The sequence below is a fragment of the Puma concolor genome, chromosome A2 (genome assembly GCF_028749965.1).
Source record: "Puma concolor isolate L17-30 chromosome A2, mPumCon1.1.hap2, whole genome shotgun sequence".
Taxonomy (NCBI): Eukaryota; Metazoa; Chordata; class Mammalia; order Carnivora; family Felidae; genus Puma; species Puma concolor.
In genome coordinates this window covers 119,739,675-119,762,944 of record NC_141668.1, presented here as the reverse complement: position 1 = coordinate 119,762,944, position 23,270 = coordinate 119,739,675, and the positions used below count along the sequence as shown (strand labels likewise).

The 23,270-nt window shown below is 51.2% G+C and overlaps 2 protein-coding genes across 14 annotated transcripts in view; both read left to right on the top strand.

The window, feature by feature from the left end:
* The first annotated feature begins 741 nt into the window (after window positions 1-741).
* On the top strand, window positions 742-15,839 carry BRPF1 (bromodomain and PHD finger containing 1). 12 transcript variants are annotated; one of them, XM_025921541.2, is made up of 14 exons: window positions 745-1,320; window positions 3,216-3,824; window positions 6,818-7,777; window positions 8,582-8,744; window positions 9,163-9,294; window positions 9,702-9,848; window positions 10,625-10,934; window positions 11,263-11,586; window positions 11,906-12,190; window positions 12,688-12,835; window positions 13,394-13,530; window positions 13,633-13,751; window positions 14,097-14,251; window positions 14,989-15,839. In XM_025921541.2, the coding sequence occupies exons 2-14, from the start codon at window positions 3,226-3,228 to the stop codon at window positions 15,170-15,172; spliced, it is 3,663 nt and encodes a 1,220-aa protein (XP_025777326.1). In that variant the 5' UTR covers window positions 745-1,320; window positions 3,216-3,225; the 3' UTR covers window positions 15,173-15,839. The 12 variants fall into 12 exon arrangements, with proteins under 12 accessions (XP_086553586.1, XP_086553585.1, XP_086553587.1 ...); XM_025921549.2 differs by having other exon boundaries at window positions 746-1,320; window positions 9,702-9,830; XM_086697463.1 differs by having other exon boundaries at window positions 746-1,320; window positions 11,266-11,586.
* Window positions 15,840-17,522: 1,683 nt separating this feature from the next.
* Window positions 17,523-23,270, top strand: part of OGG1 (8-oxoguanine DNA glycosylase) — a 45,124-nt gene continuing 39,376 nt past the window's right edge. Inside the window, exons 1-6 of one of the 2 annotated variants that reach the window (XM_025922471.2) lie at window positions 17,527-17,997; window positions 18,476-18,723; window positions 19,277-19,456; window positions 20,898-21,079; window positions 22,816-22,966; window positions 23,107-23,156. In XM_025922471.2, coding sequence (XP_025778256.2) covers window positions 17,891-17,997; window positions 18,476-18,723; window positions 19,277-19,456; window positions 20,898-21,079; window positions 22,816-22,966; window positions 23,107-23,156 — 918 coding nt within the window. In that variant the 5' untranslated portion in view covers window positions 17,527-17,890. Of the gene's footprint in view, window positions 17,998-18,475; window positions 18,724-19,276; window positions 19,457-20,897; window positions 21,080-22,815; window positions 22,967-23,106; window positions 23,157-23,270 lie in introns of both variants that reach the window. The other variant, XR_015248259.1, reaches the window with a different exon arrangement.

Here is a 23,270-nt window from a genome sequence, read left to right as displayed (position 1 = left end):
TCCGCCAACCCTAAGGGGTTCCCAGTTTACCATACACAAGCCCTTTCACATTCCACCAGCCTTCTACACCTCCCCAGATTCGGCCCCTGCTTTCATACCCACACTTTCCCTTCAGTCCTGCTCCTTTGCCTTTCCCAAGCTCCTTCCCTTTCCTTTGGCCACGCCCGGTAACCCTAACATGGCCCCGCCTCTTCCCTCTAGCCCCGCCCCTTTACCTTTTCCAAGCCCCGCCCTTTTACTTCAGTCTCGCGTCGTTTTTTCCCAGTTCTGTCCTTTCTCCCCAACCCAACACCTTCCAGGTCCATATAAAGCCCCGCCCTTTCTTTCCTGAGGCCCACTCTTCTGTTTAGCCCCACCCTTTCACCGTTGTTCAGCCCCTATTCTCCTTACTGAGGCCCGCTTTACAGATGTCCCCGCCCACTCCCCGCAAACTCCGCCCCTTGGACTGGTTTATTCTCTTCCAGACCCGCCCCACCTCTACCCATAACTCCGAGTCCTTCCTTAAGCTCCAGCCAGCGTCCTTCTTGCTCCCGGCCCTGCCCCCAGCCCCGCCCCGTGGCTCCGGCCCCGCCTCGCCGCCTTTCTCGGAGACCAAGGCCAGGTCCCCACTGCAGCCGCGGCGCCAGCAGGAGGGAGGGAGGAGGCAGAGGGGGAAGGGAGAAGGGCGGGCTCCTCAAGCCCAGCCCCGCGCTCATCGTCCGTGTCCGCAGATTCGCCACAAACGGCCCGACCACTCTGGATCTGGAATACCGCGACTTCAGCTTACAGGAACTCAACTCTAAGGTGGAGGTGCTACAGAAGTCATGTGGGTGACTACGGGCCCTTCCGAGTCTCAGAGAAAGGCCTCTCAAGACTCAGCAGGCGGGCGGGGATCTGTGGCGAAAGTGCAGATCGACAGCGCCGAGGCGCCGCGTTTACCCTGCGCAGACGCCGTCGCCGCCGCTGCTGCCGCCGCCGCTGCCACTGCCTTTGCCGCCACGGTCTCCGCCGCCGCCGTCCCCGCGCTGCCTCCGGGGTCTTCCATTGTTCCGGCCGTGCCGGGTCCCGAGGCCGGACAACCTAGAGGCTCTCGAAACCGGCGGCGGCCGACGGAGTTGAGACACCAAGGCGCCGGCGGGACCGGGAGCGGCAGGGGTCAGCGCGGGAATCCCGGGGAGCCGGGGCCAGAGCGTGGGGCGGCAGGGTGCCGGGGTGGCGAGGTCTGCGGTCTCCGGAGTTGGGGCTCTCTCTCCCCGGCCCGTCTTTCCCCGCCGGCCTCCCCAACTGGGGTCGGAGCCCCGGCGGGCGCCCCCGGCAATGAGCCCGGACTCGAGGTGGCCGGTGAGTGCGGGCCTGGGACCAGGGCGGGAGTGGCCAGCGGGGAAAGGCTAGACTACTTTCGTGGGGCGTGCACTGAGCTGCCCGGTCCGAGGGCCTCTTGGGCCACTCGAGCCGGGAGAACTGACAGTGCATTAGCTCCCAGCCTGCGTCCCAGGGCAACAGAGTATCCTCCAGGGCTCCCTGGGCCAATGGCAGGAGGGGAGCCTTGTTTTACATGTTACACTTCGACAAAAGGGAAACGTCGCCGCATCCGGGAGAGGGCTGCGGGCACCGCCTGGGCCCGGCCTGATCCCTCCGGCCCCCGCCCCCTACTTCCTCCAGCCCCCTGAACTCTGCCGCCATACCCCTGTGGGCTCTGGGTCTTCCTCACGGGCTTCCAGTCTGAGTTCTTGTCTCCACCCCGTGTGCCCTGCCGCCCAGTCCCAGTGGGACATCTGCCGGGGGCTCTGTGCTACTTTGGGAGCCAGGGCGACAGAGATGCAGGATACACCAGGGACCGACCCATCATTGAAAGAGAAGAGCTTGCCTGTTCCTCTGATTGGTTTGTGTTTAAAGACACAGCTGCAGGTAGGAAGTAAAAGTGAGTTGGAGTAGAGGGAGTAGTTTTACCGATGTAGAAGTCAGGGGCACTGACAGAGAGGCTGGAGCAGCCCACTTGGCTTGGCTAAGTCACAGGAGAGAAGCCAAGAGATGTCACCGTTTGTCTAGGAGCTCAGGGTGGCTTTGCCTGGAATGATGCCAACACCCTAGCTGAATTGTTGAAGTCAGCTAGGCCTGGAGAAATTGGGGCAGTCTCTGACCACGTTGGGCTTCCTGGGGGCTGGTGCCATCTGCTGTCACTACTCACCCAGGAACATTGGAGAGGAGGAAGGGAAGGCCCTAAGGACCAGCATGGAACTGAATGTGCCTAGATTGTCATGCTCTTGTTTGTACTCTTAAGTACCTGGTTATCACTCCCAGAGCCAGGGCCAGGGCATAGGCTTCCCCTAAACACCTCAGAAATGAACTGCTGCTTTCTGTAATGCAATGATTTCTGCTGGTGACCAGGATTAAATCATTGGCTATCCATTCAAACTTCTACATGGGTTAACACTAGCCTTCATCTGTCAGATGATCTGATGATCCCCTCATTCAGTATTCATTAAACAAGTTCTTTATTCATTTGCCAAAAACTGAGTGTCCACTACATGCCAGGTCCTGGGAATGTATAGAGGTGGGTAGGCTCTCTGATGTCTGCACTGTATAGCATCTGGTCTAGTGGGAGGAGACAAAGAACTTCCAGTGTGGTAAGTGCCTTGGTGGAGATGACAATGGAATGCTATGGAAACACAGCCCTCCGTGGGAAAGACAAATCATAACAGAAGAAGTGACATTTGAGTTGGGTTTTGAAGAATGAGTAGGAGCTCACCAATCAGGATGGAAACCATTTCAAATCTTGCAGGAATGAGAGGTTATAACATTCAGGGAATGGCAAATTGCCCAGGGTAGACAGAAGCACAGCTGTAACTAGGGAAAAGAAGAGTCTGGAAAGGAGGACTAGGGCCAATGAAAGGGGTACCTTGAATATCATCATAGGAAATTTGGATATTATCCTGAAATAAGTGGGGAGCATCAGGAAGCTTTTAATCAAAAGATTACATGGCTGTTGCTACTTGGTAAAAGATCACTCTGGCCACATTATATGAAGTTAAGCTAGAATAGTTGAGATACGGGGCAGGATGACCAGGCAGGAGGCGATGAGGCCCAGACTGCCCATGGTATGGAGGTGATGGCATTTGGAGTCACTTTAAAGGTGGGCTGGCCAGGACCTTTGGGGAGAAGGGGAGGGCTGGAGAGAGTAGTGGATGACCAGGAACTCTTCCCCAGGCCTGTGCTAACTGATCTGTACATTCTAGATGTGACAGCATGGGGGTGGACTTTGATGTGAAGACTTTCTGCCACAACTTGCGGGCAACTAAGCCACCATATGAGTGCCCCGTGGAGACCTGCCGTAAGGTCTACAAGAGTTACAGTGGTATTGAGTACCACCTATATCACTATGACCACGACAACCCACCACCCCCGCAGCAGACTCCACTCCGCAAGCACAAAAAGAAGGGGCGCCAATCACGCCCAGCCAACAAGCAGTCGCCCAGCCCCTCAGAGGTATCCCAGTCACCCGGCCGTGAGGTGATGAGCTACGCGCAGGCCCAGCGCATGGTGGAGGTGGACCTGCACGGCCGAGTCCACCGCATCAGCATCTTTGACAACCTGGATGTGGTGTCAGAGGATGAGGAGGCCCCTGAAGAGGCTCCTGAGACTGGTAGCAACAAGGAGAACACCGAGACACCAGCTGCTACTCCCAAGTCAGGCAAGCATAAGAACAAGGAAAAGCGCAAGGACTCCAACCATCACCACCACCATAATGCTTCTGTGAGCACCACTCCCAAGCTGCCAGAGGTGGTATACCGGGAGTTGGAGCAAGACACCCCCGATGCCCCACCCCGGCCGACTTCCTATTACCGGTAAGGCCACCTCCACCTCCCAACTCTGGAAAACTGGTCAGGCAGGGCTCAGGAGCTGAGATGTAACAGGCAGCAGATAGGAGAGTGGCAGAGATAAAGGATAGCAGAAGCACACTGGTCCTGCCAGGGCGGTGAGAGGAACGTGCCCCAGCTAATGATGGTGGCACTTACTATATACTGCCACATGCCTGGCCCTGCACTGGGTACTTTACAGTCACTCCTTTATTTTATTCTCACAATTCTCTCAGGTAGGTATCGTTCTCATTTCACAGATGAGGAATGCACAGTCCAGAAAGGGGGCCAGACTTACCGAAAGTCACATGCCAGTAGATAGTGGAACTGGGATTCAAATCCAGGTTCCTCTGACTCCAAATCTGCAGTTTTTACTATATCAAAAAATCATGTGTCTGGTTCCTGACCTTCTCCACTCCATCACTGTGTAACCTTGAGAAAGTTGTCTGGCTTCTGGTTTTCTAATGACCCCATCTGCAGAGCAGGTATAATATTCCTCTGCCGGCCTAGAGGTAGAAGACTAAGCACTGATTTCATAAGGTCCCTAAAGCAATTTGCAAATTTGCAGAGGTAATTTTCCCACCATTCTGTTACTGTCACCCATCCTTTAACATGTGTAAGCAATATTTTTATCACCTATGGTTTGTGCTCCTCCATTGGCCCTAGTATTTATTTCACTTAACTGTTTCTTGGAACCCCACTTACTTGCAAAATTAGTCATGGTGGCTCTAACAAAGTTACAGGCATAAGGCTAAATTCCTTTAACACAAGGTAAGAAATGAAGGGGTGGGGGCAATTTGGTGGTGGAGCTATGTACAGAAACCTTAGCTGGAGGATGGGAGAAAAATCAAGTATAAACCTTCTCTCTGAGTCTTGGCATCCAAGGCAAAGAGGGCATTCAGATAAGTTAAGGAGCAGTATTTGGTGTCAACTAATCAGAAGGCCTAATCTCTGAGAAGGACTTGTAAAGGTTTTTATATGAAAGGTGGTTTTTTTTTACCAAAAGTGCAATCCGTGTGATAGTATGCTGAATCTCCGTTCTTTAAAATCAAGTCTGTGGGCACTCCAGTGATTTGGCCTGGTATGTCACTTTGGTCCCTCCCTTGTTCACACGTTATACAGTCTCCTCTTCCTGTCTTTCATCCATCCAGCCCAGCTTCACCTCCTTCTCCTTCTGGTTTTGCACTGCCTCTCTTTTATGTTAGCAGTGACTGTTAGGCTCACCCCCCAACATACAAACCCTTGTTCGGGCCAGCCTTTTCTCCTAAGGGCTCTTCAGCCTTCTCTGCTCTGATAGGCAATCCAAACCAGTTCCTTCCACTCCATTTCTTCCTCCCTCTGCTCAGATTCACTCCTTATTCCTGGGGATCAAATCTGTTCTCCAGGGCAGCAATTCTCAGCTGGTACACTGTGATCAGCTGGGAGGTGTGTTGCATGTCATTTATTACTACTGTTAGTAGAACTGTCCAAGTTTTGCAAATCATATTTTTTATATATAAATTCGAGAAGATTTGAGGTCATCTCTCTAACAACACCAATTTCTCTTGCTTGCATCTAATATATGCTTTCTTAAGGAGAAAAGGGGGTGGAGTGTAGGCTGGTGTGCCAGGAATTGTACATGACATGCAGCCTACATTATCTGTGCCACAGCCTGTAATCTAGGTGCACTGTGGGAGTGTGTTATATCCCATCGCATAATGTCACATATGTTATGGCAGAGCAAAGGTTGAGAACAAGTGCCAAGGCCTAGCAGGGGCTGGATAGTTCATACAATCTCTAAGCCACACCCTTTTTCAAGGATGAGGACATTGCAGTCATTTGGGGTAAAGGGCTAAGAAAGAAACTGCTTCCTAAAGATACAGTATTTTAGTTTCCTCCATTCCACCCTCAAAATGCCTTTGAAATGAACAACTGTGCCTATTTCTGTGTGGTGAATCAGACATGGTCTTTGCCTCTAGCCTATAGTGGAGGAGTTAGACACATAAATAGTTATAATACAAGGCAAGATAGCTCAGGGCTATACAAAAGCTAATAATAAAGCCAAGGTTTATTGAGTACTTGCATCATGCCAGGAACTGTTCTAAATACCTTATCTGTATTAACTCATTTAATGCTCACAACAGCTGTGTGAAATAGGTACAGGTTAGCATCACCACTTTATAGATGAGGAAACAGAGGCCCAGGGAGATCACCTTATTTGCCTGCTGTCATACAGAGCATGGCTCCCAAGCCTATGCTCTTCTGGCCTACTCTAGCACCCAGAGCTCCATTTCTCCTGTGGAGAGGGGAGTGGAGGGACAGAAACTAACATTTATTTAGGGCCTGCTATGTGCCACTTCAGTTAGCCCATTCATTTTTTTAAATTCCATTTAATCCTGACAAGTGTCTTTGGGAGTAAATAGTAGCATCCTCATTCTCTTATCAATAAAACTGAGTTCAGGAAGGACCAGTGATGTCTTGAAGGTCAGAGTGGCAGAGCCAGGATTTAAATCCATGTTTTCAGAAACCAAAGCCCCATTCTTTCCATTGTAAAACATATATAAAACATATATATAATTTGCAAGTGATACTTGCGGACCTTTCTTCTCCTAACTCTGCACCATCATCCAGACCAACCCGGTAGGTCCTAGCTGCCCTACCCTCCTCCCTTCAGGAGTTTGGTTGAGCCTCCGTACCCCAGAGGAGGTGGTATAGTAGCTAGTACACAAGCTTTGGAGTCAGCAGGCCTGGGTTCACACCCCAGCTCTACCACTTTCTCCCAAGGGAGCCAGAATAGGTGAATTAACTCCCCAAACCTTAGGTTTCCTTTTCTGCAAAACAGGAATGATTACAGCACCTGGGGTTAAGGTGAGGCTGGAATGAGACAGCATAAGTAAAGGCACAGACCTGGCAACGTGTAAGCGTCCAGCAATTGTAACCCATTTTCTTTAGGGGAAGGAAATCTCAACTATATGATGCTGAGCTGCCTATGTGCACTGCAGGTACATTGAGAAGTCGGCAGAGGAGCTGGACGAGGAAGTAGAGTATGACATGGACGAGGAGGACTACATCTGGCTGGATATCATGAATGAGCGGCGGAAGACAGAGGGTGTGAGTCCCATCCCGCAGGAGATCTTTGAGTACCTAATGGACCGGCTGGAGAAGGAGTCCTACTTTGAAAGCCACAATAAAGGTGACCCCAATGCACTAGTGGATGAGGATGCTGTGTGCTGTATCTGCAATGATGGTGAGTGCCAGAACAGCAATGTCATCCTATTCTGTGACATGTGCAACCTGGCTGTGCACCAAGAGTGCTACGGTGTCCCCTACATCCCTGAGGGCCAGTGGCTGTGCCGCCGCTGCCTACAGTCACCCTCCCGGGCTGTGGACTGTGCCCTGTGCCCCAACAAGGGTGGTGCCTTCAAGCAGACAGATGATGGGCGCTGGGCCCATGTGGTGTGTGCCCTGTGGATCCCTGAAGTCTGCTTTGCCAACACAGTCTTCCTGGAGCCTATCGACAGCATTGAGCACATCCCACCAGCTCGCTGGAAGCTGACCTGCTATATTTGCAAACAGCGGGGCTCAGGGGCATGCATTCAGTGCCACAAGGCCAACTGCTACACAGCCTTCCACGTGACATGTGCCCAGCAGGCTGGCCTTTACATGAAGATGGAGCCTGTGCGAGAGACAGGTGCCAATGGCACTTCTTTCAGTGTCCGCAAGACGGCCTACTGTGACATCCACACACCCCCAGGTTCAGCACGCCGCTTGCCTGCCCTGTCCCACAGTGAGGGTGAGGAGGATGAGGATGAGGAGGAGGATGAGGGTAAGAGTTGGAGCTCAGAGAAGGTCAAGAAGGCCAAGGCCAAGTCCCGGATCAAGATGAAGAAGGCACGGAAGATCCTGGCAGAGAAACGGGCCGCAGCACCTGTGGTGTCGGTGCCCTGCATCCCACCACACAGGTATGTGGGGAGCAGATGGATAGGCTGGTAAGGGAAGAAGAAGCCCTCCTAGAGACTGATAGCCCCGAGTGGAGTGACAGGGTTGGGTTCTCTTATTAGAAGCTACAAAGAAGGTCAAAACAAAACACCAGATTCCAAAAGAAGTTAGCCCTAGCAGGTCACCAGACTTTTATCTTAGGAGCCAGAAATTTCAGGTTTTATCTGTCAGACCTAACATGTTTTCAGCTGCCCTTCATTTTATGGTCTGGTTTAAGTGGGAAGAAAGAGGATGTAGTAGCTATCAGCCACAGTGGCAGAAATACTCTCACCCTGAATGGAGAAATGGAAGGAAAAAGGGGGAAGGAGTTGTGAAGTGGTCACTACCACAAATGAATCCAAATGACGGCTGCCATCATCAGTTATTTTTAACTTTCTCTTGTGCTGTCTAGTTAATTTCCTCTAGTGTACTGCTCTACAATTATACTTTATCCTAAAACCTTCCAAGGCTCAGGCTGAGCAGGGTATCCCAGAGTCAAATAGTACTCTGGGCTGCTGTGACAAGAGCAGTCTTAGAGGCCAAACTCCTCATATGAGTTCACCCAACTTCGTGAACAGGGTCAGGGATCTGGCTTCATGCTGGGAATTTGGCTTCCTGTCTGGTACTGTTTGCTCTTCTTCGCATTAAACCAAGTGTCACAGGCCTTTTTGACAATAGACTTACTCCAGATTCAACTCCATTCAGGAATTCTCACCAGCCAGAGACACCTGTTCTGCTTAAGAAAATAATGGCCCAACAGGTTTTTCTCTTTATTCCCTGCTTCGCAGGCTCAGTAAAATCACCAACCGCCTGACCATCCAAAGGAAGAGCCAGTTCATGCAGAGGCTACACAGCTACTGGACGCTGAAACGACAGTCACGAAATGGAGTCCCGCTGCTACGTCGCCTGCAGACACATCTGCAGTCTCAGAGGAATTGTGACCAAGTTGGGGTACCGTGTCAGATTCCCTATGGGCTCTGGGAACTGGGGCCAGGGACATAAAGGACTGAGATATGTGATAATAGTTTTCAGTGTCCGAGAGCTTAGGCTATTTCCTCCTTTAAAGTAGCCCTCAAACCAAACTCAGGATGAGATCCTTACAGATTGTCTGCACGTTAAAAGGGCACTGTTCCTGTGTGTTCCTTCATGCATTCATTCAACAAGCAGATACCAACCATTGATTCTGTGCCAGATCTAGGGGACACATAAGTATAGGAATTCCCACTTTAGCTAGTGAGGCTGCCAGTAAATTACTGTGCTACCTCCTTCAGTTTTACCTGACATTGACCCAAGCTTCCTGGGCTCTTCTTCCCTCTGGCCTTTCTTCTGGCTTCCTTATCATCTACCAATCCCCTTCTTGCCTCTACAGAGAGATTCTGAGGATAAGAACTGGGCCCTCAAAGAACAGCTCAAGTCCTGGCAGCGCCTCCGGCACGACCTGGAGCGAGCTCGGCTGCTGGTGGAGCTGATCCGCAAGCGGGAGAAACTCAAAAGGGAGACGGTGAGTGCTCCTGGGTCAAGTCTGTTTTTCAGAGGAGAAAACATTCCTGGGACAAGGAAAAGCCTTTGTCCCCTGGCCAGGAAGCAATAGGGCTGATGCTGGAGTCAGGTCTCACTGGTGCCCAGTGTGTTCTCCAGCTCACTGCAAGCAGCATGTCACAGAAGAGGATGAACGGGACCCTCAATTATGTGATACAGGTAGCTGGCACTGGGAGTTCAAGGAAGAAAAAGGCCAGAGTAGTCAGGGAAGGTTTCACCAGGTGGGGCCTTGTAGAAAGTAGACCTGAGTGTGTCAGCTGTGGGCAGGAGAGAAGGAAGGCAGTTTCCCAAACCAGCTGCTACCATCCCTTCAGACCTCTTCCAAGGGACTGGCCTGGGCCTGGCTGATCGGGCCTTTATGTGTGTCAGATCAAGGTCCAGCAGATCGCCATGGAGATGCAGCTGACCCCCTTCCTCATCCTCCTTCGCAAAACCTTGGAGCAGCTCCAAGAAAAGGACACAGGCAACATCTTCAGCGAGCCGGTCCCTCTGTCTGAGGTAACCGAATTGGACGAAGTAAGAATCCCTTCCCCTCACTCCACCTTTCTGTTCCTCTCCCAGTTGGACCCCTGCTGCAGGTCTGGGCCAGGGACTAGGAGGGGACTGTGAAGAGAGGGGCTGGTGGCTCTGGGGCTCCAGGATAACTGGAGCCACATGCATCACCTGGACTCTGTCTTGTCCCTGTCACACCCCAAGGGCCCAGAATGGGAGGCAATCTGCACTCCTTCCCCAGAGGCAGGGACTGAGTCTGCCAAATGAATAATCCCAGGGCAGGAAGACACTTTCGGGGTGCTGAACCCTAGAACGGAGACTTTAGAAGGCTCAGCACCTAAAGAACCAGCTCTGAAGCCCTAGGTCCTGACTGGCAGACTCTTCTCTCTAAAAGGTATAAAACGAGAGGTCCGAGGCAGTAGCCTTATAAGTCTTAATGATAAGTAAAAGAGCTATAGGAATGCAAAGTGGTGTTATTTCCAAATGATTGCCCTAGCCATTTTCTTACTGAAGCCTCTTGGCTCTAGGAGGTAGATTTGACTGTAATTTCATCACCATTTTCCAGGTGAGGAAAAAGAAGGCCCAAAGAGGTTAAGAGACTTGCCATGGTCACACAGCTTGTGACTGGTAAAGTCAAGACTAGAATCCAGCTTTCCTTTCCCCTGTGCTATATGCCTGCCTCTAACTGTGGTGGGAGGAGGTTGCTGGATGCTTTTCAGGGGGTGGGGGTGTTAGGAGCAAGGGTTCAGGGCGAATGAGGAGCATATCTCCACTTAGCCACGCCTACCCTGCTCTCCCAGGTACCTGACTACCTAGACCACATCAAAAAGCCCATGGACTTTTACACCATGAAGCAGAACTTGGAGGCTTACCGCTACCTGAACTTTGATGATTTTGAGGAGGACTTCAACCTTATCGTCAGCAACTGCCTCAAGTATAACGCCAAGGACACCATCTTCTACCGGGCAGCAGTGCGGCTCCGAGAACAGGGTGGCGCTGTGCTCCGCCAGGCCCGGCGCCAGGCAGAAAAAATGGGCATTGACTTTGAGACGGGCATGCATATCCCCCACAGCCTGGCTGGAGATGAGGCCCCACAGCACACTGAAGATGGTGGGTGATAAATCATGCTACACACATAGAGGCCAATGCCAGGGATGAATGGCTTTCCAAAAATCCCCTACTGGGAACAGGCAGTGTAGGCAGGAAGTAGCTAGCCTGAGCAGTGGCAAACTATCCCCAGGAATGCTCCCCAAGAAGCCAGACTGGGTGAATGGATAGCAGTGCCTACCCTTCCACATCTTGGCGCTGCTGTTTTACAGCTGTTCCTGGTGAGAAGCCAAAGGGAAAAGAGTGGGTTTCTTGTTGCCTGCTCAGGTTCAGGGGGCCCAGAGGCCTACCCTAAGTTTGACCTTTCCCCACCCCCTGTGTCCACTCCTAGCAGCAGAGGAAGAGCGGCTGATCCTGCTAGAGAACCAGAAGCACCTGCCAGTGGAAGAGCAGCTGAAGTTGTTGCTGGAGCGGCTGGATGAGGTGAATGCCAGCAAGCAGAGTGTGAGTCGTTCACGGCGTGCAAAGATGATCAAGAAAGAGATGACGGCACTGCGGCGGAAGCTTGCCCACCAGCGGGAAACTGGAAGGGATGGGCCTGAGCGTCATGGCCCCTCCAGCCGGGGCAGCCTGACACCCCACCCGGCAGCATGTGACAAGGACGGGCAGACAGACAGTGCCGCCGAAGAGAGCAGCAGCCAGGAGACAACCAAAGGTCTGAACCCCTAGCAAGGTGGACCCCAAAGCCAGCTAGACTTGACTCTGTAACACACACTCAGCCACTGCCATCCCCCAGGCAGAGGTCCCTCCTACACAGCTAGCTGTACTTTCTCCCTCATTCCCCATTCAGGGGCCTCTTAGCTGCCTCTCTGGCTATTGGTATAAGGGACAATGTTCCCAATTCCACAACCCCCCAGATCATCTCCCAACTCTAGCTGGAGTAACAGTCCTATAGGCCCAGGGCATACCCTGGGTGTCTACCCTTCCCACATCAGGCCCCTCACCAACTCTCCTTCTCTCTTTCTCTGCTCCAGGCCTGGGTCCCAACATGTCCTCAACCCCCGCACATGAGGTGGGCAGGAGAACCTCAGTTCTGTTCTCCAAAAAGAACCCGAAGACAGCTGGACCGCCCAAGAGGCCGGGCCGGCCCCCCAAAAACCGGGAGAGCCAGATGACCCCCAGCCACGGAGGCAGTCCTGTGGGGCCCCCCCAGCTCCCCATCATGGGCTCCCTACGTCAGCGCAAGCGGGGTAGGAGCCCCCGGCCCAGTTCGAGCTCAGACAGCGACAGTGATAAATCCACAGAAGACCCCCCAATGGGTGAGCCTCACCATCACCCAGCCCACCGAGAGAGTGAGCAAAGTTGCCATCATTCCCAACATAACTCCCACCTGTCCCTTCATTTGCCCATAATATATCAGAGTTAGAAGGGCCCTTAGGGATCCTTTAATTCAGTCCCCTCATTTTACAGATGGGGAAACTGAAGTCCAGAAACACTGACCCAGCTAGATTCCCATCCAGGACCCTCTCCATTATATCACTTCACCTTTTCTCTTCTCACCCTCCTTGGGGATTTCCTGCCCTTTAAGCCATTTGTGTCTTAAGGCCAGTAACTGCCAAGGGCAGTGTGACGGGTGGGGCAGGACTATGGCCAACTGTGGCAGACACTGCCCAGAACTGGCTCTGCTGGCCAAAGTTGGAGGAATTTTCCAGCACAGAAGGGAGAGCCGAGCTCCTAGTCCCTCTTACCCCCATGCCATCTCTCATCTACATCTTCCTGACCGATTCCTTCCCTCCTCCCCCTCCCCCCAACCAAGACTTACCAGCTAATGGCTTCAGCGGTGGAAATCAGCCAGTGAAGAAGAGTTTCTTGGTATATCGTAATGACTGCAGCCTTCCCCGGAGCAGCTCCGACTCTGAGTCTAGCAGCAGTAGCAGCAGCAGCGCTGCCTCAGACCGAACCAGGTACCAGCCCTCCAGATCAAGGTCTGCCTCCAGGATGCCCTTTGAAGTTTCCCTCTGGGAAATAGCATGGCAGCCACTTCAGTCTAGATTAAGATGGCTCAGACCCAAGGTTCTCTGCAAAATAAATGGCATACCTAAGAACATCACCATAATGGAATAGTGGGAACCATCCTGGGTTAAGCTGATGTTGTAGAGCAGAGAGTGTAAACTGATGCCTTGTGGCCTGGATTTGGCCTGCAGACATATTTTGTTTGGCCAGCATGGTGTTTAAAAAAAAAAAGGAATCCAGTACTGCCACATAAAATTCCTAGTGTCTGTATTCTCTTTAAAAATCCGATCTGGCAAATCTAGCCAGGGGATGCACTCATCACCACCACTGTTAAATCCAGCCCATGTCAGTCACACTATTGCCAAGCCCCCGAGGGCTTTTGAGTTTGAAATTTTTCAAGTAGCCTCAGTTTTCCAAAATTCTTAGACCTGGGGGTTTAAAGAGAGGACAACTACTGTGTCATTACCCACTCTACCCTCCTTTAAGCTGAGTTCTTGTCTTGTCCACAGCACAACACCCTCAAAACAGGGCCGGGGCAAGCCCTCCTTCTCTCGGGGCACATTCCCGGAAGACAGCAGTGAAGATACCTCAGGCACTGAGAACGAGGCCTACTCCGTGGGCACTGGCCGCGGCGTGGGCCACAGCAGTAAGTACCCTCACCCAAAGCCAGGGAAGCCGGGGGCCCGGTATCAGGGCCTTGCCAGCCCCCTGGCTGCTGATCTGCTCCCTCTCTCCCATTCCTGTGAAGTGGTAAGGAAGAGTCTGGGACGGGGAGCTGGCTGGCTGTCAGAGGATGAGGACTCCCCACTGGATGCTCTGGACCTGGTGTGGGCCAAATGCCGAGGGTATCCATCATACCCAGCTCTGGTAGGCTTCCCCTTTTCTTATCATACCCCTTGCCTCCCAACCCCAGATCGTAGACACAATTAGCAGACTTTACTTACTCTCTGCTGAGCTGTAGAGAACAAGGGTCTTTGGCAGATAGATACTTAACAAGTTCCTGGTTAGTTTTTCCATCTCTCCCTTTTCTTTCCCTTTGCATCTTGGAATCTGGAATAGTTCATCATGAGAAGCCAAGGGTCAGCAATGCAGCCTTGTGGCATGATAATCTTTCTGTGTCCCAACTTCAGAGGTAGTTTCCCAGTTCTTGTATAGAGTAAGTTTCGGGGAAGAAGGGAACTGAACCAAACAAAGGTCTTATTACACCCTCAGATAATTGATCCAAAGATGCCCCGGGAAGGTATGTTCCATCATGGGGTTCCTATCCCTGTGCCCCCCCTGGAGGTGCTGAAACTTGGGGAACAGATGACCCAGGAAGCCCGAGAGCATCTCTACCTCGTCCTCTTCTTTGACAACAAGCGAACCTGGTAAGGGAGGAGGGGAGCAGTTGCTGTGACTCATACAGCCACAGATGCAACCCTGGGTATGTGGGCAGGCTGCCAGGAAACTCCAGCAACAGACAGACTGGGCTATCACAGATCAGTGGGGGAGGGACTTAGATCTTTGAGCCGAAGGGTTGTGAGGGTTGTGTTGACCATGAGTCTGAGAGACTGAGTGGGCAACAGCTGACAAACAGCTGTAGCTAGAAGCTAGAGGGCCATCAGTGACTGTGACAAATGTGCTCCCCACCCAGAATCAGGTGGCTTCTAGACTTAGTTTTCCTGTCTCTGCCTCCATGGTGACAAGATGAGGATAAAATAGACATAAACATTCAGGATCTTAAATCTCTGTTCTGTCACATGTATGTAATGCAGCGTTTTTTGTGTATTGTGTGCAAAGGATATTTAATGTCAGTAAAGTCTGCCTGAAGCCTATGGGACAGGGTACCTATTTCAGGTTAGGTCATGGCCCCTTTTTGCACTCGTAAATACCCTGTGGTTACCCCGTAATGTGACTGTTGAGTGGGTGCTTTTCATCACTAGACTATGAGCAGTTCCTTGAGGGCAGGGACTGTTTCTCTTAGACTCTGTAACCCCATTACCCACCAGAACCGGGCCCAGAGTGGGCACTCAGGAGGTGTTTTTGAATGAGTGAAGGAGTGATGAAGGCTGATGCTTGTTGCTTTCCCAGAGATGACTTATGTGATCCTCACCTCGTCCTACAGGCAGTGGCTGCCAAGGACTAAGCTGGTTCCTCTGGGCGTGAACCAGGACCTCGACAAGGAAAAGATGCTGGAGGGCCGCAAATCCAACATCCGCAAATCAGTGCAGATTGCTTACCACCGGGCTCTGCAGCACCGCAGCAAGGTGCAGGGCGAGCAGAGCAGCGAGACCAGTGATAGTGACTGATAATGCCCAGCACAGCCCAACCTACAGTGCCCTGCCACCTCTCTCCTCCCCCTTTGCTCACTGTCCTGGAGTGGCACCGGCCTCTGCACTGACTCATTCCTGGTCTTGGGGCCAGTCTCAGGGGAAGCTGGGTGGGGGAGGTCCCTCCCGCCCTGAGTGCAGCTGGACTGTACAGAACACTCCAAGGGCCCATGGCGGCTCTGCGCATGGAGAGGGGAGGTCTCACTGGCCAGAGAGCCCCAGAGACCTCAGCATTGTAGTGCAGGGTGGTGGGCCAAGGTTAGGACACTGCATAAAACAGGCCATCCCACCACCTCTGTCTGCTCTGCTCATGCCAGGAGAATCTAACTGCCTAGTGGCCTGAGGCCCTTGCAGGTGGTGAGGTGAACGGGCATCTGCCCAGCCTAGCAGTGGGATTGATGTCTGTCCAGCCCGGAAGAGGGGCACTAGGTGACCCCCCTCCCCTGCTGTTGTAAATACTGTAATTAGCGGAGAATTTAAATTATTCTCATTTGTAACTGCGTTTCCGGGTCGCGCCAGAGTCATTTGGTACTAAAAAAGACTGGGGCCTGTCCCCACTTCCCTTTTTCCCATAGATGCCCCCACCTTTCAAACTGGTTTGTATTTATTTCAAAGGAAGAAAATATATTGATTCTTAGAAAATAAATAGTCTGTTTGGAATTCTTGGGTTCTTGCCTTCTGCCAGGGCAAAAAGATAAAAAGGGAGGTTGTCCCTCAGGGATGGTAAATAATTGGGCTCAAGAGGTTGCTGGTTGCTGTGCATACTGCATTTGTAAGACAACAGCCAGGATAATATGATAGCTCTCATTTCCCAGGCACTCACTCACTGGGTGGCAAGCCTTTTTCTAAGCACTTCTAGATACACAATTTTATGTAATCCTTGCAAAAACTATAGGGAAAGTTAATAAGGTGGTTATCTCCACAAAGATACTGAGGTTTAGAAAAATTAAGTAACTTGCCTAAGTTCCCACAACTAGGAAGGCGCAGAGCTAGGATTTGAACTCCAGTCTCTGTCTACAAAGCTGGCTCTTTAACCAGTATTCAGAACTAACTGCTAGAAGAAGTCTACGTCTCCTTCATGAATTTCGGAGGCTTCAAGTCCTTTGCCAGTAGGTTAGTCCCAAGTGCTTCGGAGTCCCCATAGCTGTGACCTTCCCGTTTAACTGGGGACGTAGCAGGTATGTAGAGGACTGCTCTGCATTCATTCCCAACCTTGGCATCTCCTTTACCGATGATTCATTCAGTTACTGCAGGAATGCTTTCCAAGTATGGGACACCTGTGGGCTGGCACACCTAGAGAGGAGACAGCCACAGGAGGTAGTTGCCCAGGGCCTTGCAGCTTTGCAGTGGAACAGACAAAAATAGCATTTGTCTGATGATAGCCATGCACGTGATGCTCCTCCCTACTAGGTACTGCGGGTGGGTCACAAATCTTGCCCTTAAGGAATTTGCGGTCTACTCACTGAAACACAGTAACCTCAGATCACAGCGCTATGAGGTGAAAAGTGGCCCAGATAAAGTTCATGTCTCCTAGGTCCTTGCTTACTGTCTTCCTCCAGAAGGGAAGAAATTACATAACACATCTTTCTTGGGCCCAGGCAGCCCGCCCTGGAAACTGGAAGAGGCAGACGGGCTGCCTCGGGCCCACAAGCCCCAGTGGGCACAGGGTGTGAGATGATGGAGCACTGTTTAAGGAATGCCCTGCGACTGAAGGGAGCAGCTGGGTGGAGCGGCTGGGTAGCGCGGGGCGCGGCAGTAGGAGGACGAAGGTCTCTGACGGAGTGAACTCTGAAGAGACCTGACTGGAGTCGAGGCTCGGCGAGGCCTTGGAGGGGAGCGGCTTAGCGGGCGAGCGCGAAGACTCAATCCTCAAGCGGCGGACGCTGTGGAGACGTCTCGGCCGCTCGGAGGGGCCCGAGCTGTGTTCGGGTCCAATTCTCAGTCAGGAGGGCGAATATCTGACTGGAGAGGTTCGGTGGAGAAAGGCTCTCTGGGGGTGGTGGGGGACAGGATTTGGCTCTGCGGACGAGCAAGCCATGAGGAACCCCAGGGTTCCGAGGAGATCTGGCAGTGCGGATTGGGGTCTGAGGGCGCATTCTGCGACCGGTCGGCGGGGCGCGGGGATCGGACACCCTTGCGTGCCCAGTGCAGACAACCCCAAAGGCAAGGCCGAGAGCGGGCAGCGAGCCCAGCGCGCGCCAACCGCTGCGGCCCCTCGGAGAGACCCGCCCATCCGCCGTCACACCCTATTCTCATTGGTGCCTCTTCTGCGCGGATTGGCTACCTCCGGATCCAATAAGCCAGGCTTGCATCCTACTTCCGGTGAGAGCGAAGTTTGCTCCCTGGAGAAGCCGGAAGAGTGCGTTTGCGCGCGCTTGCCGAAGTCGCGGCAGCTCTGAGCGCAGTGGTGCGCGCCGGGAGGCGTGGCCGGGAGAGCATTCATAACGGGAAAGGTCAGGAGGGTTGGTGCCCTGGTGGACTGTAAGGGGCGGGGCCTGCAGGGAGTGGAGGAATTAAATGAAATTGGGCGGGCCTTCAATAAACCTTTAGAGGCTAGGGCTTAGTGGGCAAGGCCTTAAAGAGTGCTGTGTGGTCACGGTCTTTTGGCGATGAGTGGAGCTGGTACTGAGTGGGCGGGGCCATTATGGGGCGGAGCCTGGCGTGGAATTGTTAGCTGGGTCCTTTTTGCTCTGGAGCATGAGACATCGTACTCTAGCCTCTTTCCCGGCCCTGTGGGCCTCCATCCCCTGTCCACGCTCGGAACTGCGCCTGGACCTGGTTCTGGCTTCCGGACAGTCCTTCCGGTGAGTGACCCTGATTCTTGGCCCCTCAACACTGCAGTTCTGGAATGTAAAGGAATTTTGGGGGTGATGGAAGAAACCTCAGGGTGCAGAAGAGGAAGCAGACGCGGGTGGTGAGCCTGTTTACCTCCTTTCTAAGGTGGAGGTAAAAAGCCAGTGCAATGCGGGTGCCTGGGCGCTGCGCTGACAGCGTGGAGCCTGCTTGGGATTCTCTTTCCCCCCTCTCTGCCCCTTGCCCGCGTAAGTGCAAGCGCGCGCGCACACACACACACACACACACACACACACACACACTCGCTCTCAAAATAAATAAACTTTAACAAAAGAAACCAAAAAAAGGCCAGTGCCATGTTGTGAGAATCAAATGACTTTGCATTTCCTAAGTCAGTGTTGTGTATGGAGCTGTTGTAGGATGGGAGGGCCCTAAAGGGTGCAAGAAGGAAAACTGAGTACCAGAGTTGCTGTGTGCCTGGGGGCTCAGGTGGAGGGAGCAAAACCCTGCGCACTGGACTGGCGTGCTGGGGAACCAAGTATGGACACTGACCCAGACTGAGGAGCAGATCTACTGTACTGTGTACCGAGGGGACAAGGGTTGGGTTGGCAGGCCCACACCAGAAGAGCTAAAGACTGTGCACCAGTACTTCCAGCTGGATGTCAGCCTGGCTCAACTATATCACCACTGGAGTTCCGTGGACCCCCACTTTCAAGAGGTGGCTCACAAATTCCAAGGTGAGTACAAGGATTGGGACAGGGGTTGGAGTTCTTGTAATTTGGTTAAATTATGCAGTTTCACCATCTGTAAAATGGGGATTATAATCCACCTCATAAGATTTTATGAGGATTGAAGGAGCTAATACGTGTAAAGTTTTGCTTAGAATAGTGCCTGACACATAGTAATTATTATTACTATTATTGTTTTGCTGATTACCATAGTGTGGTGACAGGATATTGAGCCAAATCCTGGCTGTGTGACCTGGGACAGGTGACCTCATTCATTCTGTAAATATTTGCAGAGCATCTGCTATGTGAACAAAACGGACACAAATCCCCATGGACACAAATCCCCACGCTCGTTGTGTTTACACTGTGGCTTCTTTATCCCTGGAATGTAAAGATAACCCCGACCTATGAGGAATGAGCGCTCTGGTGTTGTTTTCTCTATCAACGCTTTCCCTCATTCCTCTAGATCCTCCTAGATCTTCAGTGCCTAGGATCTGAGGGTGGGAAGAGGCCACTCCTGACACCAGGTCTGTATCCTACCGCCTACCTTTCTGGTCTCCAGGTGTTCGACTTCTGCAACAGGACCCCGTCGAGTGCCTTTTCTCCTTCATCTGTTCCTCCAACAACAACATTGCTCGCATAACCGGCATGGTGGAACGCCTCTGCCAGGCTTTTGGACCTCAGCTCATCCAGCTGGATGATGTCACCTACCATGGCTTCCCCAGCCTGCAGGCCCTGGCTGGTGAGTAGGTGGGTCCCTGCGCTCAGACCCTCCAAAAGTTTTCAGGGTCTGTTCGGTTCTCCCCTGGTCCCCATCTCCCATCTCAAAGCTTCCTGCCTTCCCAAACACCCTCCTCATCCAGAACCATCTTGCCTGGTCTGATCAGCCCTGCTTCATCCTCCTTGTCTGTCCTTGAAACGTCAGCACCTCACTAGCCTGTGCTTTTTACCCCATAGGTTCACTGCTTCATAAAAAATTTAAAAAACACATAGTATACAGTAGTATGGGGTTAAGACCACTCTTCTGGAAAATACCTACATCTGAATTCTTTTGGCATTTGACATCTACCTATATGACCTGGAGCACATTATTTAATCACTCTGTGTTTCAGTTTCTTCATCTGTGGAATGGGAGAATAATGGCACTTACCTATCAGAGTTGCCACAAGGGTTAAGTAAAGAAATACACATACTGCACATAGTGCAGTATTTGACATACAGGAAGTATGCAGAAAATTAAAGTTGCTAACTCTACAGTGAACCCAACAATTTTGCATCCAAGAACATATATGTTCTTTATACCAGCCTTGTGAGGGAAGTGTTTTACAGAAGCAAGTATATCAGTTGGTAGATGTGAGAATAAAGCTAGAAGAAGTGCTTAGGGACTGCATAGCAAGGAGACAGGATACCTAGAGAAAAGAGAATGTTTTTGGTGCTTAGAAACCCAGTATTGGGGGGAAAAAAAGAAACCCAGTCTTGGGTCTCAGCTCCCAGCTTAGTAGTCATAAGACCAAAAGAATTCATTTACCTATTGAAGCTTCTCTTGTTTGTAGGATGGGAATAACAGTTTCTATCCAGAAGGGTTTGAGTGGTGAGTAAAGCAGTCGTGAGGCAGGGTGCTCTAATAGGCTAAGAGCACAGGCGTTGGTTTCCCAGACCTGGGTACAAGATCCCATCTCCACCATGTCCTTTTTTGAACAAGTTATTAACCTCTTCTAAGTTCTTATTTTCTCCAACTGTAAAATTGGGAAAATAGCCATACTGTTGTCCGGTTCCTTAAGAAAAGCATGATAATGTACCTAAAGTACTTTGCCCATGCATAATACCCAGCACTTGATAATAGAAGCTGTTATTGTTATTATGACCATTATTTTAGATCATGGGTGTAAATGCACTTTGGAAAGGATAACTGGGGAGTTCCTCCAGGGCAGCAAGTCCTTCTTAGTCCCTGCTCCAACACTGGGTAATAGGTGCTCAGAAAATATTTGCAGAGGAGCAAAGTCAGGCTTTAACCCTTTCTTTTGAATATGCAAGTGTCCTGGGGTCTCACAGAGGGTGATGAGGTGGGAGAGAGGTGCTTAGGGAAAGCATTCCTGTAGGGGGTAGAGGCCTCACACACTAGCCTGAAGACAGGAAAGATTTGAGGATCCCTGACCCCTGCTTTCTTCCCCATTCACCCACAGGGCCAGAGGTAGAAGCTCAGCTCAGGAAGCTGGGCCTGGGGTATCGTGCCCGCTACGTGAATGCCAGTGCCCGAGCCATCCTAGAAGAACAGGGCGGGTTGCCCTGGCTGCAGCAGCTGCACAAGGCCCCCTATGAGGAGGCCCACAAGGCCCTCTGCACCTTGCCTGGGGTGGGCACCAAGGTAATGTCCCAGGGGGACAGGAGCTACCGTCACCATCCACGCAGAGAGTAGCAGAGAAGGAGACAAGGCAGGCCTGAGAGCTGGGTACATGCTTGGCTTCTGGAGGCAGGGCAAAAAGGAGAAAGGATACAAGCAGATGTTTTATTAGAGAAAATGCAAAGTGCAGAAAGAGTATAAAGGATATTGTCCCAGGGCACCTGGCTGGCTCAGTCAGAAGAGCATGCAACTCTTGATCTGAGGGTCATGAATTCAAGCCCCACACTGGGTATAGAGATTACTTTTTAAAATAAATAAATAAATAGACTTTAAAAAAAAATGACATTGTCCCTTGAGTGCATTTTTTAGAAAGGCCATTTGTTCCAGTGCACATACACACTGTTCTATGTATGCAGAATTTTCCAGAAGGAATCATTGGAAGCTTAAGAGTGGTTACATTTGGGAAGACAAATCAGAAGATGTTTCTCCTTTTCATGTTGTTTTTATCTTGAAATTTTACGTACTTCTAAATCTTTTTGTTTAATATCAACAAGGTTAGCTAGCAGTAAGATGATTGGGAATTTGGCATTTATTGTTTTCTTCTTTATACTTCTCTATAGTTTAAAAAATAGAGTTTTGTTTAAAATTTTTTTTTTCAACGTTTATTTATTTTTGGGACAGAGAGAGACAGAGCATGAACGGGGGAGGGGCAGAGAGAGAGGGAGACACAGAATCGGAAACAGGCTCCAGGCTCCGAGCCATCAGCCCAGAGCCCGACGCGGGGCTCGAACTCACGGACCGCGAGATCGTGACCTGGCTGAAGTCGGACGCTTAACCGACTGCGCCACCCAGGCACCCCCAAAAAAAAAAGTTTTTTAAACAAAACTCTAGGGGCGCCTGGGTGGCGCAGTCGGTTAAGCGTCCGACTTCAGCCAGGTCACGATCTCGCGGTCCGTGAGTTCGAGCCCCGCGTCGGGCTCTGGGCTGATGGCTCGGAGCCTGGAGCCTGTTTCCGATTCTGTGTCTCCCTCTCTCTCTGCCCCTCCCCCGTTCATGCTCTGTCTCTCTCTGTCCCAAAAATAAATAAACGTTGAAAAAAAAAATTAAAAAAAAAAAAATAAATAAATTAAAAAAAAAAATAAAAAACTTTTTTTTTTTTTAAGTATTTTTAAAGAACCTCAACCTAACATTAAATCTTGGTTATGCCTCTTCCTAGCCATGTAACCTTGGCCAAGTCACTTCATCTTTCGGAATCTCACTTTTTTGTCTGCAGAATAGATGTAGTAACTGCCTTCTTCCCAGGTTATGATGAGGACCTGGCCTACATAGATGTTTACACAGTGGCACTCGCATCATACCTATTTTAAAAAAATTTTTTTAATGTTTACTTATTTTTGAGAGAGAGAGACAGACAGACAGACGGAGCATCAGCTGGGAAGGGGCAGAGAGAGAGGGAGACACAGAATCCGAAGCAGGCTCCAGGTTCCGAACTGTCAGCACAGAGCCCAATATGGGTTTCAGACTCATGAACCGTGAGATCATGACCTGAGACAAGTAGGACTCTCAACCAACTGAGCCATCCAGGCACCCCTCATCATAGCTATTTTTAAAATTATTAAAAGAGAGTGTGTATTGATTAAAAATATAAAATAATAGTAACCTCAGAGTGGAGGAGGAAGCAGCCAACTTTGGGACTAGAAATAGGATGCTGGTTGGATCCTGCCTTTCCTCCTCTGTGGCTCACTCTTTGTCTCTTAAAGGTAGCTGACTGCATCTGCTTGATGGCCCTAGACAAGCCCCAGGCCGTGCCCGTGGATATCCACATGTGGCAGATTGCCCAGCGTGACTACAGCTGGCACCCCACCATGTCCCAGGCCAAGGGTCCAAGCCCCCAGGCTAACAAGGAACTGGGTAAGGAGAGAGTGGGATGCTGGGGCTAGCAGCGGGCTGAGGTGGTAGAAACTTTTCATACCTCTCTGTAAAATCCCACTCCTGTGGATAGGGAATAAGTAGGAAGGCCAATTAATTTCACCTTTTCACTTCTGGCATAGGAAACTTTTTCCGGAGCCTGTGGGGACCTTATGCTGGCTGGGCCCAAGCAGTAAGTGTTCTGAGGCTCCCTCTCCTCCTCCAGCCCAGACCCCATAAGACTCCTCCCCCCGTCCTGACCCTGTAGACCCTTCCACCACCACCATTTCAGGTGACCCTACTGGAC

Coding starts and splice junctions, on each gene's coding strand:
- BRPF1 (XM_086697460.1), top strand. CDS start 3,226: ATGGGGGTGGACTTTGATGTGAAGACTTTCTGCCACAACTTGCGGGCA. Junction 9,849..10,624: donor AGGTAACCGAATTGGACGAA/GTAAGAATCCCT, acceptor CTGCTCTCCCAG/GTACCTGACTACCTAGACCA. Junction 12,191..12,687: donor CACAGAAGACCCCCCAATGG/GTGAGCCTCACC, acceptor CCCCCAACCAAG/ACTTACCAGCTAATGGCTTC.